The sequence below is a fragment of the Petromyzon marinus genome, chromosome 67 (assembly GCF_048934315.1).
Source record: "Petromyzon marinus isolate PM22_M1 ecotype Great Lakes invasive population chromosome 67, UKy_Petmar_22M1.pri1.0, whole genome shotgun sequence".
Taxonomy (NCBI): domain Eukaryota; kingdom Metazoa; phylum Chordata; class Hyperoartia; order Petromyzontiformes; family Petromyzontidae; genus Petromyzon; species Petromyzon marinus.
In genome coordinates, this window is record NC_133733.1 from 3,914,362 (window position 1) to 3,927,684 (window position 13,323).

The following is a 13,323-nucleotide window of genomic DNA, read 5'->3' on the forward strand; positions in this document are numbered from 1 at the left end:
GTGAAACGTGGACCCCCTGAATGGAACATCTTTACCGGTTGGAAACATTCAGGCTGGCCTTCCTACGATCCATCCTGTGTTTAACCAGGCTGGATTGTGTGAGGAGCTCACAAATCCTTGAAAGATCTGGACAAAGTCCCATCGGTGAGCTCCTCCGGCAGGCAAGGCTGCGTTGGCTAGGTCACGTAGCCCGCATGCCCAGCCGCCGCATACCTAAACAGCTTTTGTTCGGCCGGATAGAGGGGGCTAAATGGGCGCGGCACGGGCTGGAGAAGAGATGGAGTGACGTGGTACAGGAGGACGTGGAGCTGAGTGGACTTGCCCATGACTGGTACCAGCGGTGTCAAGATCGGCCTCTGTGGAGGAGGCTCGTGAAGGATGCTGCTACTGGGCAGTTGGAGGCAGTCGCCCTCCAACAACAACGGAGGGCGGAGGAGCGACGCTCACAACAACGAGCGGAGCGCCGGGTTGCTAAAACGCAGCAAGTTGACACAGTAGGGGGCACAGGTGGTGCATCGGCCAGCGGTTATCTCAGCCAGTCTCACCCACGGCACCTGCTGGTTCTGCCCCGTGACCTCCCGCCGGCGGGCGTTCGACACTTCACGTGGCCCTAACGTGCACCTAGCCTGGCACAGGCTACAGTCATCCTGACTCAGCCGCACGACGTTGTGCGTCCACTATTTTACAAACCATCTTTTTTTTTCTCTCTCGCTTGTTTACTTCGGTGAGCCAAATCGTAGCTCAACAAAGGGGGCGGTGGTGGCTTCTCATCACCACCACCATCATCATCATCACGTGGACATTTGTTTCTATGGACCCATAGAGACCCATAGACGCACAGAGACCCATAGGGACCCATACTCATGATGGAGACTCACAGAGACCCACAGAAACCCACAGAGACCCATACTCATAGAGGCCCATATTAAAACGAAACTATTTTACGCGTGTTTATACAGACTCATAGAGACCCATAGACCCACATAGACCCATTGAGTTCCATACTCATAGAGACCCGCAGAGGCCCATACTCATAAGAGACCCACATTGTTAAATTTGAATCACAGTTCCTATGATCACTGTTGCATTGTTTTAATAGCTTTACTTTGGTGATTTTGAAAACTTTTTTGGGTTTAGCCATGTTTGTTTGTTGCAGTACAGAGTTAAGACTGATAACTTTTATCTAAATTGTCTTACGGTTAAATTTTGATTTAAAGCTTTCGTGAGTGCAGTAATTCATATTCTTAGTTTTTTCGGTAAAGTCACGTTGAAGAAAAACAACAAAATAACTCAAACGGGATGACCGTTTGAGTTATGGTCGAAACGTCGTGAGAATTTTTATTTTTATTGTTTTATATATATTTTATTATTTTGTTGTTTCTCTTCAACGTGACTTTACCGAAAAAACTAAGAATATGTCTTACGGTTGTTATTGTTTGACTTGCATCCCACTGGGAATTTTTGCACACAGCGTTGAAACACGGTGTTTTTTTTTTCTGGAAGGCTTTGCTGCTTTTTCCAGGATTTTTTTCTGTTGCGTCTAGTCACTTTGAGATGTTTCTTGTTCATTGTCCCTGTTGTATTGCGGTTGCACCCGAGCCAAGAGCCGCATGGCTCTGATACATAGAAAACTGAAGCTGAAACGTCGAGCCAGGGGCTCGTATAGAGCAGACAAGAGCGCCACAGAAACCCAGAGATCCATACTCATCGAGACGCAGGCTAGAACTAAACTCATTGGTTGTTTTCGGTGAAGTCGCGTATGCGGAAATGCCATGAAATTAAATTATTAAAACAAATCAATCACGACGTTTCGACCGCAACACGAGCGATCTTCATCAGGTGTAAAGTAAAAATAAACAAATCGCGGAGGTAAATACAACAAGAAGATGAGAGACGAGAATTCAACAAACCTAAGAAAAAAAATTACGTGATGCACAACCAGTCAGGCCAACAAGACAGTTAGACACTTACCTGGCGAACCACGAATTTCATAAGAGTGTTAAATTTCGTGTTCAACCTCTGCATTGAACATACCAGCATAGAGAGAGTGAACAAAAAAAAACTAATCAAGGAAAGCTTTAATTCTTTATTAGAACTCAACTTCTTTGGTTCTTTCGGTAAAGTCACGTAGAATGAGAATAAAATAATTAATTGATAAAATAAAATAACACAATAACACAAAAACGTCGTGAGAATATTATTGTGTTATTTTATTTTATCAATTTATTATTTTATTCTCATTCTACGTGACTTTACCGAAAGAACCAAAGAAGATGAATCATTGCAGTCACGAAAGCTTTAAATCGAAATAGAACTAAACTATTTTTGTTTATTTTGCCAGCTAAGGCCCTCTGAGCTATTGAGCTTTTTTTTCAGAAGTGACCTATCAACAAAATGTGCGGTTGAACGAAGTGGCTTATCCCACCACGTGGTGATGTATGCAGTAGCCAAAAACTCTAAACGCAAGTTGATTCTAAATGTGGAGGGGAAAAACACCATCGCGAAACCACTGAGAGAGAGAGAGACACCCAGAGCCAGGGCTTGAACCCGGGTTCCCAGTTTCCCTAGCACGGTCATCGTGAACGCACTGAGAGAGACACCCAGACGCAGGGCTCGAACCCAGCCTCTCAGTGTCTCCGACACGGCCATCGTGATCCCAATGAGAGAGACACCCAGACCCAGGGCTTGAACCCAGCCTATCAGTGTCTCCGACACGGCCATCGTGAACCCAAAGAGAGACACCCAGACCCAGGGCTTGAACCCAGCCTCTCAGTGTCTCCGACACGGCCGTCGTGAACCCACTGAGAGAGAGACACCCAGACCCAGGGCTCGAACCCAGCCTCTCAGTGTCTCCGACACGGCCATCGTGAACCCACTGAGAGAGAGACACCCAGACCCAGGTCTCGAATCCAGCCTCTCAGTGTCTCCGACACGGCCATCGTGAACCCACTGATAGAGAGACACCCAGACCCAGGGCTCGAACCCAGCCTCACAGTGTCTCTGACACGGCCTTTGTGAACCCACTGAGAGAGATACACCCAGACCCAGGGCTCGAACCCAGCCTCTCAGTGTCTCCGAAACGGTCATCGTGAACCCACTGAGAGAGAGACACCCAGACCCAGGGCTCGAACCCAGCCTCTCGGTGTCTCCGACACGGCCATCGTGAACCCATTGAGAGAGAGACACCCAGACCCAGGGCTCGAACCCAGCCTCTCGGTGTCTCCGACGTGGCCTTTGTGAACCCACTGAGAGAGAGACACCCAGACCCAGGGGCTCGAACCCAGCCTCTCAGTGTCTCCGACACGGCCATCGTGAACCCATTGAGAGAGAGACACCCAGACCCAGGACTCCAACCCAGCCTCTCAGTGTCTTCGACACGGCCATCGTGAACCCACTGAGAGAGAGACACCCAGACCCAGGGCTTGAACCCAGGGCTTAGTGTCTCCGACACGGTCATCGTGAACCCACTGAGAGAGACACCCAGACCCAGGGCTCGAACCCAGCCTCTCAGTGTCTCCGACACGGCCATCGTGAACCCATTGAGAGAGAGACACCCAGACCCAGGACTCCAACCCAGCCTCTCAGTGTCTCCGACACGGCCATCGTGAACCCACTGAGAGAGAGACACCCAGACCCAGGGCTTAAACCCAGGGCTTAGTGTCTCCGACACGGCCATCGTGAACCCACTGAGAGAGACACCCAGACCCAGGACTCCAACCCAGCCTCTCAGTGTCTCCGACACGGCCATCGTGAACCCACTGAGAGAGAGACACCCAGACCCAGGGCTTAAACCCAGGGCTTAGTGTCTCCGACACGGCCATCGTGAACCCACTGAGAGAGAGAGACACCCAGACCCAGGGCTTGAACCTGACGACCTCTGTCTATGCACTGCCCTTGAAAGAAAGTTGAAATACGTGCTCAAAAATAATTTTTCAAACTTAAAAAATATATCATTCCCCGAGCTCAGCTCCACAGAAATCCAGCCGGGAACAAAACATTTCGTCTTCGTGGCTGGAGGTAAAACAAAAAAAAAGAGTTAAATAAAACATACAGTATATTAAAAAAAAAACATCTAATACATTACTCCAATGTCACGTTTAATTGCAGTGCTATCTGGCCTGTGGGTTGGTGCTAACAATAGCAACAACAGGATTCCGTTCTAAACGTTTCCCATTGTTGGCGAGATGTTGACTACCTCGCCTGGTTACGCTGGGAGGCCGTGGGTTCGATCCCGACCCTGATGATGATAAGCCGCCGCCGCCGTCGCTTGGTCTAGCGATCATTTGTGACGGCCAGCATGGCTTCTCAAAGGAAAACCCAGCGATCTAGCAACTCAGTGGTGGGTGGCCCTTGCCTGGTCAATACGAATCGTAGTTTGCATACTTTAGTTCACGCAAACAAATGAGATGAAGACCCCCCCCGCCCCCCGTGTAGCCTGTAACAGACTGTAGGGGCAAGTGCTGTTAGTAGCAGTGAGTAGCAGCAGCTATGAACACACAAAGACAAAGATCCCCCGTGTAGCCTGTAACAGGCTGTAGGGGCAAGTGCTGTTAGTAGCAGTGAGTAGCAGCAGCACCTATGAACACACAAAGACAAAGATCCCCCGTGTAGCCTGTAACAGGCTGTAGGGGCAAGTGCTGTTAGTAGCAGCAGCACCTATGAAGGCTACCGGCACTGTGGCACACGAGGGGGTGGGTGGCCAGCGCCACGCCCGGCCGCCTTTGTCTCCCTAGTGACGACGTTTACCACACACCGCACCAGGTACTCATTTGAGGCTGAGTCGACCTAGGAGAGGCCGAGGTACCGGTTCAGATAAATCGTCGCTGGGTGTTGGCCGTGAGCGGGGATCGAACCCTGGGTCGCCGGGTTCGTAGCGCAGCGTAGCGCTAACCGCTGCACCACCACTCCCCGACAGTCTACACACGCCAATGGCCAACACTCGCCATTCGCCACTCGGTGACGCCTGTGCCAGGCTAGGTGCAGGAGGCCATGGGACATGCCCAGCGGGTGCTATGTGTCGACGAATCACGACACACGCTCCACTATACACTACTACAAACCTGTCAACCCCTTATCAGTGCCCTTCCTTATTACAGACCAATTCAGACCTTATCGCTAACCCCGTGTGTCGCTAACCACGTATAAATCTTCGACGTTCATCCCACAAAGTCCCACACAAGGGAGAGTCACGAACAAAAAGACAAAAAAAACAATGTTTTGCCCGTATAAGAATACGGGGTAAACGTATGGGTTGACACGGTGTGCTACTATACACTACTTTACAATACACTATACACTACATTTTATACAGTACTATAGGCTACACTACTATACACTGCACGATACACTACATTATACACTAAACTAAACACTACTTTACACTACACTATACACTACTTTACACTACACTATACATTACACTACTTTACACTACACTATACACTACACTATACACTACACTATATACTACATTACTATACACTACACTATACACTACACTACTATACACTATTTTACACTACACTATACACTACATTTTATACACTACTATAGACTACACTTCTATACACTGCACAATACACTACATTATACACTACACTACATTATACACTACACTACCATACACTACTCTACTATACACTACACTACTATACACTACACTACATTATACACTACACTACCATACACTACTCTCCTATACACTACACTATACACTACTCTACTATACACAACACTGCTATACACTACACTATACACTACTCTACTATACACTACACTACTATACACTACACTATATACTACATTATACACTACACTACATTATACACTATACTACTATACACTACTCTACTATACACTACACTATACACTACATTATACACTACACTACAATATACACTACACTACATTATACACTACACTATAACCTACCTGTCAACCCCTTATCAGTGCGCCACCTTATTACAGACCAATTCAGACCTGATTGGTCACCCCGTGACCCCTGATGAATCTTCAACGTTCATCCTACAAAGTCCCATCACATGGAGTAAAACCGTGATGGGTTGACAGCCGCTGTGTAGACCTTCTTTCAGAAGACAGACCGAGATCCCACAAAGGACAGCTCACACTAAGTGGCCTCTTCGTCACCATCACCATCATCGTGTGGGAATTCAGAGCAGCCGCCAAATAATCGAAATCCGCTAGGCGCTTGACGTCAATACCAAATGTGGATGGGAGAAGCACAGAGCACCGGGAGAGAGAGAGAGAGAGAAAGACGCAGACGTCAGGGTCGGGATCGAACCCACGACCTCCTGTACACCAGGCGAGGTAGTCAACATCTCCTAGCCACCGTGATGATGATGATGATGAGAGAGAGAGAGACGCAGACTCAAAATATACAGCAGCAGCAGCTGGCGTCGTCAGGGCCGGGATCGAACCCACGACCTCCTGTACACCAGGCGAGGTAGTCAACATCTCCTTGCCACAGGTGACGTTTCAGGCAAAGATCCTTCTTCGCGGCACACATAGAGATTGAGACTACACTCAGAGAGAGAGAGAGGCATCCATGCAAACTCCAAATACGCACTGTGTGTGTGTCTGTGTGTGTCTGTGTGTCTGTATGTGTCTGTGTATGTCTGTGTGTGTGTCTGTGTGTGTCTGTGTATGTCTGTGTGTGTGTCTGTGTATGTCTGTGTGTGTGTCTGTGTATGTCTGTGTGTGTGTGTCTGTGTATGTCTGTGTATGTCTGTGTGTGTCTCTGTGTGTGTGTCTGTGTGTGTCTGTGTGTGTGTCTGTGTGTGTGTCTGTGTATGTCTGTGTGTGTCTGTGTATGTCTGTGTGTGTCTCTGTGTGTGTGTCTGTGTGTGTCTGTGTGTGTGTCTGTGTGTGTGTCTGTGTGTGTGTCTGTGTGTATGTCTGTGTGTATCTGTGTGTCTGTGTATGACTGTGTATGTGTCTGTGTATGACTGTGTGTGTGTCTGTGTGTGTGTCTGAGTATGTCTGTGTGTGTGTCTGTGTGTGTGTCTGTGTGTGTCGCGGCAGCGTCGGCGCGCGTGATTTTGGAAAGGAGGAAGGGAATCCGTTGTGGGCTGGAGACCCTGCAAATTAAACGCCTAATGAATGAATGACAACTGAGATGGCTCTCTCTCTCTCTCCCCTATCGCTCTCCCCGCTCTCACTCCCATCTCCAATATCTTTCTCTCTCTCCCCCGCTCTCTCTCTTCTCTCCCATCTCTCGTTTCACTCTCCCATCATTCCACGCAATCTCCTCCAGCCCCTCTCTCCCCTCTCGCCCCTCTCTCCCACAGCATCTCCACACACACCCAGGGGCTGCAATCACGCCCGCCGGCTCTCCCCCAAACCCACCACGACCCACCTCCCCAACACTGCAAATCCATTGCCGTGTGTTCACGTAGGGACAGGGGGCGATGTAATTATGTATATTATATTCTTGGTGATCTCGGTAAAGTCACGTAGATGGATAACGGAAAAAAAAATCTGAAATAAAAAGAATAAAATAAAATTAAAATTTAAAATAATAAAAGCAAAAAAATAGTAAAATAAAATAAAAATGTAAAATTAATTTAAAATAATAAAACAAACAAGCGGTCTTCTTCAGGTATAAAGAAAAGAGGGGGTCACTATTATTATTGCGGGTTTTTTTGCTTTTATTATTTGAAATGCATAAATTTTATTTCATTATTATTTTTAAATATTTTTTTCGTTTTCTATCCACGTGACTTTACCGAAAGAAGCAAGAATATGAGTTCCTGCAGTCGCGAAAGTTTTCAGTAAAAATGTATATATATATTACTAAATCAATAAAGGTGGGTTGTGCGGTGGAGGTTGGCACCGCCGCTGCGCTACGAGGCTCGGGCGAGCCGAGTTCGACTCCCGCTCACGGCCAAGGGCCAGTGACGATTGCCTGAACCGGTACCTGGCCCTCACCTGGGTCGACTCAGCCTCAAATGAGTTTGGTGCGGTGTGTGTGTGTAGTAAACATCGCCGCTGGGGGGAGACAAAGGCGGCCGGGCGTGGTGCTGGACACCCACCCCCCCCGCCATCTGTCATGTGCCACAGTGTCGGCCTTCACAGGTGGGTTGGTGGCGGTTGGAGTGGGGGTCAGTTGGGGTGTGTGGCAGTTGGTGGCGGCTGGTGAGTGGCGGTTGTAGTGGGTGGCAGTTGGTGGCGGTTGGTGGGGGGCGGTTGTAGTGGGTGGCAATTGGTGGCGGTTGGTGGGGGGCGGTTGTAGTGGGTGGCAGTTGGTGGTGGTGGTGGGAGTGAGGGTCAGTTGGGGTGTGTGGCAGTTGGTGGCGGTTGGTGGGGGGCGGTTGTATCGGGTGGCAGTTGGTGGTGGTTGAAGTGGGGGGATGTTGTAGTGGGTGGCGGTTGGTCGCGGTTGGATGCGAGGGTCGGTTGAGGTGTGTGGCAGTTGGTGGCGGTTGGTGGGGGGCGGACGTAGTGGGTGGCAGTTGGTGGCGGTTGGTGGGGGGGTCATTTGGGGTGTGTGGTGGTTGGTGTCGGTTGGTGTCGGTTGGTCGTGGTGGCGCGGTTGTAGTGGATGGCAGTCGTTGGCGGTTGATGGCGGCGGTGGTTGGGGGTTGGTGTAGCGTGCGGTTGCTGGCGCCTCACCTCGGCGTCGACGGGCACCTCGTGCTTGTGCAGGATGGCGAACTGCTCGTGGATGGGTCCCAGGCGGGCGGCCACGCGCGGCCCCTCGGCCTGCAGGGCCCCCAGGAGGCGCAGGGCGTCGCCCAGCTCGTCCAGCGTGCGCGGGGGGCGGCTCACCCTGCCGCGTCGGGGAGACGGGGGGGGGGGGAGTCGGCGCTGAGCGGACCGCGCGGTCGACGGCGTTGCGGTGGGCGCACGGTGAGCGGGCGGTGAACGAACGGCGAACGAACACACGGCGAGCACAAGCGCGGCGAACGTACGGTGAGCGCAACGGTGAACAATGCGTACGCATCGGTGACTGAAACGGCGCGCATATGCGGTGGAGTAAATAGGCGCGTTGGGGGCGATTGGTGAGTTTGCGTGGGGGCAGGATAGTAAGGGGGTCATATTGGGACGATGAGGTAACGATTGGGCCGATTAAGCTTGGGGGGCGGGGGGGGGGGCAAGCCTAGGGACGGCTGTGATTGGCTGGTGTTGTTGTCAGGGCCGGGGTGGCGTCTTGAAGTCTGGCGAGGTAACAGGCGCACGGGCACGCGGAGCGCCGTTGGGACTGCGGGTTGATTAATTGGGGTGTGATGAGAGCGGGGATAAATTGGGGAGACGCGAGGAGAAACGGGGAGTTGGAGTCGGGGGCTGGACGAGGCAAGACGTGGAGCAGCTGAAGAGAGAAGCAGCTAGCAGTGGAGAGAGCATAGTGAAAGCGGAGAGCGACAGAGACGAAGCAGTTAGCAGTGGAGAGAGCATAGTGATAGCGGAGAGCAGAGACGAAGCAGTTAGCAGTGGAGAGAGCACGGTGATAGCGGAGAGCGACAGACAGAGACGAAGCAGTTAGCAGTGGAGAGAGCATGGTGATAGCGGAGAGCGGAAGACACAGACGAAGCAGTTAGCAGTGGAGAGAGCATAGTGATAGCGAAGAGCGGAGACGAAGCAGCTAGCAGTGGAGAGAGCACGGTGATAGCGGAGAGCGGGGAGCAGACAGAAGCAGTTAGCAGTGGAGAGAGAACAGTGATAGCGGAGAGTGACAGACAGAGACGAAGCAGTTAGCAGTGGAGAGAGCATAGTGATAGCGGAGAGCGGAAGACACAGACGAAGCAGTTAGCAGTGGAGAGAGCATAGTGATAGCAGAGAGCAGAGACGAAGCAGTTAGCAGTGGAGAGAGCATAGTGATAGCGGAGAGCGGAAGACGAAGCAGCTAGCAGTGGAGAGAGCACGGTGATAGCGGAGAGCGGAAGAGCGGAAGACGAAGCAGTTAGCAGTGGGGGGAAGCACAGGGACATCGGAGCTGACGGGGAAGCGGAGATCGGAGAGACAAAGGCGGCGAGCGAGTCGAGTGAGGCGCGGCGAGCGAGCCGTGGCACCAGGGCGACTGTGGAGCATCGAGGACATGCGGAGAACTGTCAATAAAGTGGTGCTGGAAGAAGGACATAAGTTGTCCGAGTGAAATCAACCACTACACATACATGCACGCACACACGCACAACAAAGACCCCCCCAATGTAGCCTCTAACAGACTGAAGGGGCAAGTGCTTTTAGCGAGTAGCGAGCGCCCATGAACGCCGGCACTGTGGCACACGAGGGGGTGGGTGGCCAATGCCAGCCGCCTTTGTCTCCCCAGTGGCGATGTTTACGACACACCGCTGCACCAGCCACTCATTTGAGGCTTGAGTCGACCTAGGGGGAGGCCCAGGAGCGGCTCAGATAATCGTCGCCCGGTGTTTGTGGTGGCCGTGAGCGGGAATCGAACTCGGGTCACCAGGTTCGCGGCGCAGCGTAGCACAAACCACTACACTACCGCTCCCCACACACACACACATGCACACACACCACACACACACATCACACACACCACACAAACATCACACACCACACACTCCACACACACACATCACACAACACACATACACACACCACACACACACATCACACACACCACACTCCACACACACATCACACAACACACATACACACACACATGCACACACACGACACATCACACACATCACACACATCACACACACCACACAAACATCACACACCACACACTCTACACACACATATACACACACCGCACACACACAACACACATACACACACCACACACACACCACACATCACACACATCACACACCACACACACACATCACACACACCACACAAACATCACACACCACACACTCCACACACACATATCACACAACACACATACACACACCACACACACCACACACTCCACACACACACATCACACAACACACATACACACACCACACACACACCACACACCACACACTCCACACACACATATCACACAACACACATACACACACCACACACACACACCACACACCACACACTCCACACACACACATCACACAACACACATACACACACCACACACCACACACTCCACACACACACCACACACTCCACACACACACCACACACACCACACACTCCACACCACACACTCCACACACACACATCACACAACACACATACACACACACCACCCACCACACACTCCACACACACACATCACACAACACAAATACACACACCACACACACACAACACACATACACACACCACACACACACCACACATCACACACATCACACACCACACACCACACATCACACACACCACACACACACCACACATAACACACATCACACACCACACACACACACATCACACACACCACACACACACCACACACCACACACTCCACACACACACATCACACAACACACATACACACACCACACACACACATCACACACACGCGGGGCAGTGTAAACACGCGACCCCCCCGCCACAGGCGACTGCAAAAGTCTGTATGCCAGATGAGGTAGTCAACATCTCCTAGACACCGTGATGATGATGAGAGAGACATGCAAACTCCAAATATACAGCAGGCGATCAGGATTGGGATCGAACCCACGACCTCCTGTGTGCCAGACGAGGTAGTCAACATCTCCTAGCCACCGTGGTGATGATGGTGAGAGAGAGAGAGAGACGCAGACTACAAATACACAGCAGGCGTCGTCAGGGTCAGGGATCGAACCCACGAACCTCCTGCATAGCAGGGCGAGGGAGATAACAAATGTGCACGTGATGATGACGCTGACGCTGAGCCACTTGGTTGAGCTATCATTAGCGACAGACAGGCAACGCTTGCCCTTCAGTAATCGTGACGACGCAATCGTGGAGAGCGAGAGAGCGAGAGTGAGACAGCGAGAGAGAGTGACAGAGAGAGTGAGAGCAAGAGTAAGATAGCGAGAGAGAGAGTAACAGAGAGAGTGAGAGGGCGAGAGTGAGAGAGTGAGAGAGAGTAACAGAGAGAGTGAGCGAGAGAGAGTGAGAGAGTGAGAGCGAAAGAGAGCGAGAGAGTGAGAGAGAGCGAGAGGAAGAGAGAGCGAGCGAGAGAGAGAGGGGGAGAGAGCGAGAGAGAGACCGAGAGAGGTTGAGTGAGAGAGAGTGAGAGCGATAGAGAGTGAGAGCGATAGAGAGTGAGAGCGATAGAGAGTGAGAGCGATAGAGAGTGCAAGAGAGAGAGTGAGAGAGGGTGAGCGAGAGAGAGAGAGAGAGCGAGAGAGATATGGTGAGAGAGAATGAGAGAGAGTGAGAGCGAGTGAGAGAGAGAGCGAGCGAGTGAGAGAGAGCTAGAGAGGGTGAGCGAGAGAGAAAGAGCGAGAGAGAGAGTGAGAGAGAGCGATAGAGTGAGAGAGTGAGAGCGAGAGAGGGTGAGTGAGAGAGAGCGAGAGACTGAGAGCGAGAGAGGGTGAGTGAGAGAGAGAGTGAGAGAGAGTGACAGAGAGCTAGACAGGGTGAGCGAGAGAGAGAGTGAGAGAGAGAGTGAGAGAGAGAGGCCTGAGAAACATCCTCCTAAGGTTCAGCCTCCACTTCTCCCCGACGGTCCTCATCTTTGGATACCCGAAGGGCGACGGACCCCAACATCTTCAGGGGGCTGGTCAACGTGCTCTTCGGCCACGCCAAAGCCTCGCCGTATACAGGGCGAGGAAGGTGGCCCTGGAGGGGAAACGTCCGGCCAGCAGCCTGGGCATCTTCCGCGCTCTGGTCGGAGCCAGGGTGTGGTGGGCCGGAGTTCCGCCGTGCACGGCTGACCCACGCCGTGCCGGCCTTCAAGGAGCAGTGGGCACTGGAGGAGGGCCGTGTTCTCGGTGGCAGATGACGGTAGAGAGCTATGTGCATGGAGATCTGAGCTACCCCGTCGGAGGCCGTTTGACTGTGGGAAGGGCTGCGTGCAGATGCAGCACTTGTCGTAGTTATAAAGAAAAAAAAGAGCGAGCGAGAGCAAAATGGAGTAGGAAGAGAGGGGGGCAGAGAGAGAGAGAGGGGGGGCAGAGAGGGGGGTAGAGAGAGAGGGAAGGGGTAAGGAGAGCAGAAAAAGGAGAGATATATTTTGTTGGGTCTTTCATTTAAAAGAGGGGTTACATAAAGCAAAGCATTAAAAAAACAAAAAAATAAATGATGAACGGAGCAAAGTGTCGACTACACCGAGCATCTTCTTGTTTCATCTGATCGTAAAAAATTAAAAAAGAGAGGGTGAGAGAGAGAAAGAGCGAGAGCGAGTGAGAGAGAGCTAGAGAGGGTGAGCGAGAGAGGATGAGAACGAGAGAGGGAGAGAGA

General features: G+C 51.5%; 1 protein-coding gene across 1 annotated transcript in view; it reads right to left on the minus strand.

The window, feature by feature from the left end:
* LOC142906575 (dynein axonemal heavy chain 2-like) overlaps nucleotides 1-13,323 on the minus strand; it is a 304,317-nt gene that overhangs the window by 91,771 nt on the left and 199,223 nt on the right. Inside the window, exon 6 of the mRNA XM_076054707.1 lies at nucleotides 8,632-8,788. Within this exon, the coding sequence (XP_075910822.1) occupies nucleotides 8,632-8,788 (157 nt within the window). The remainder of the gene's footprint in view (nucleotides 1-8,631; nucleotides 8,789-13,323) is intronic.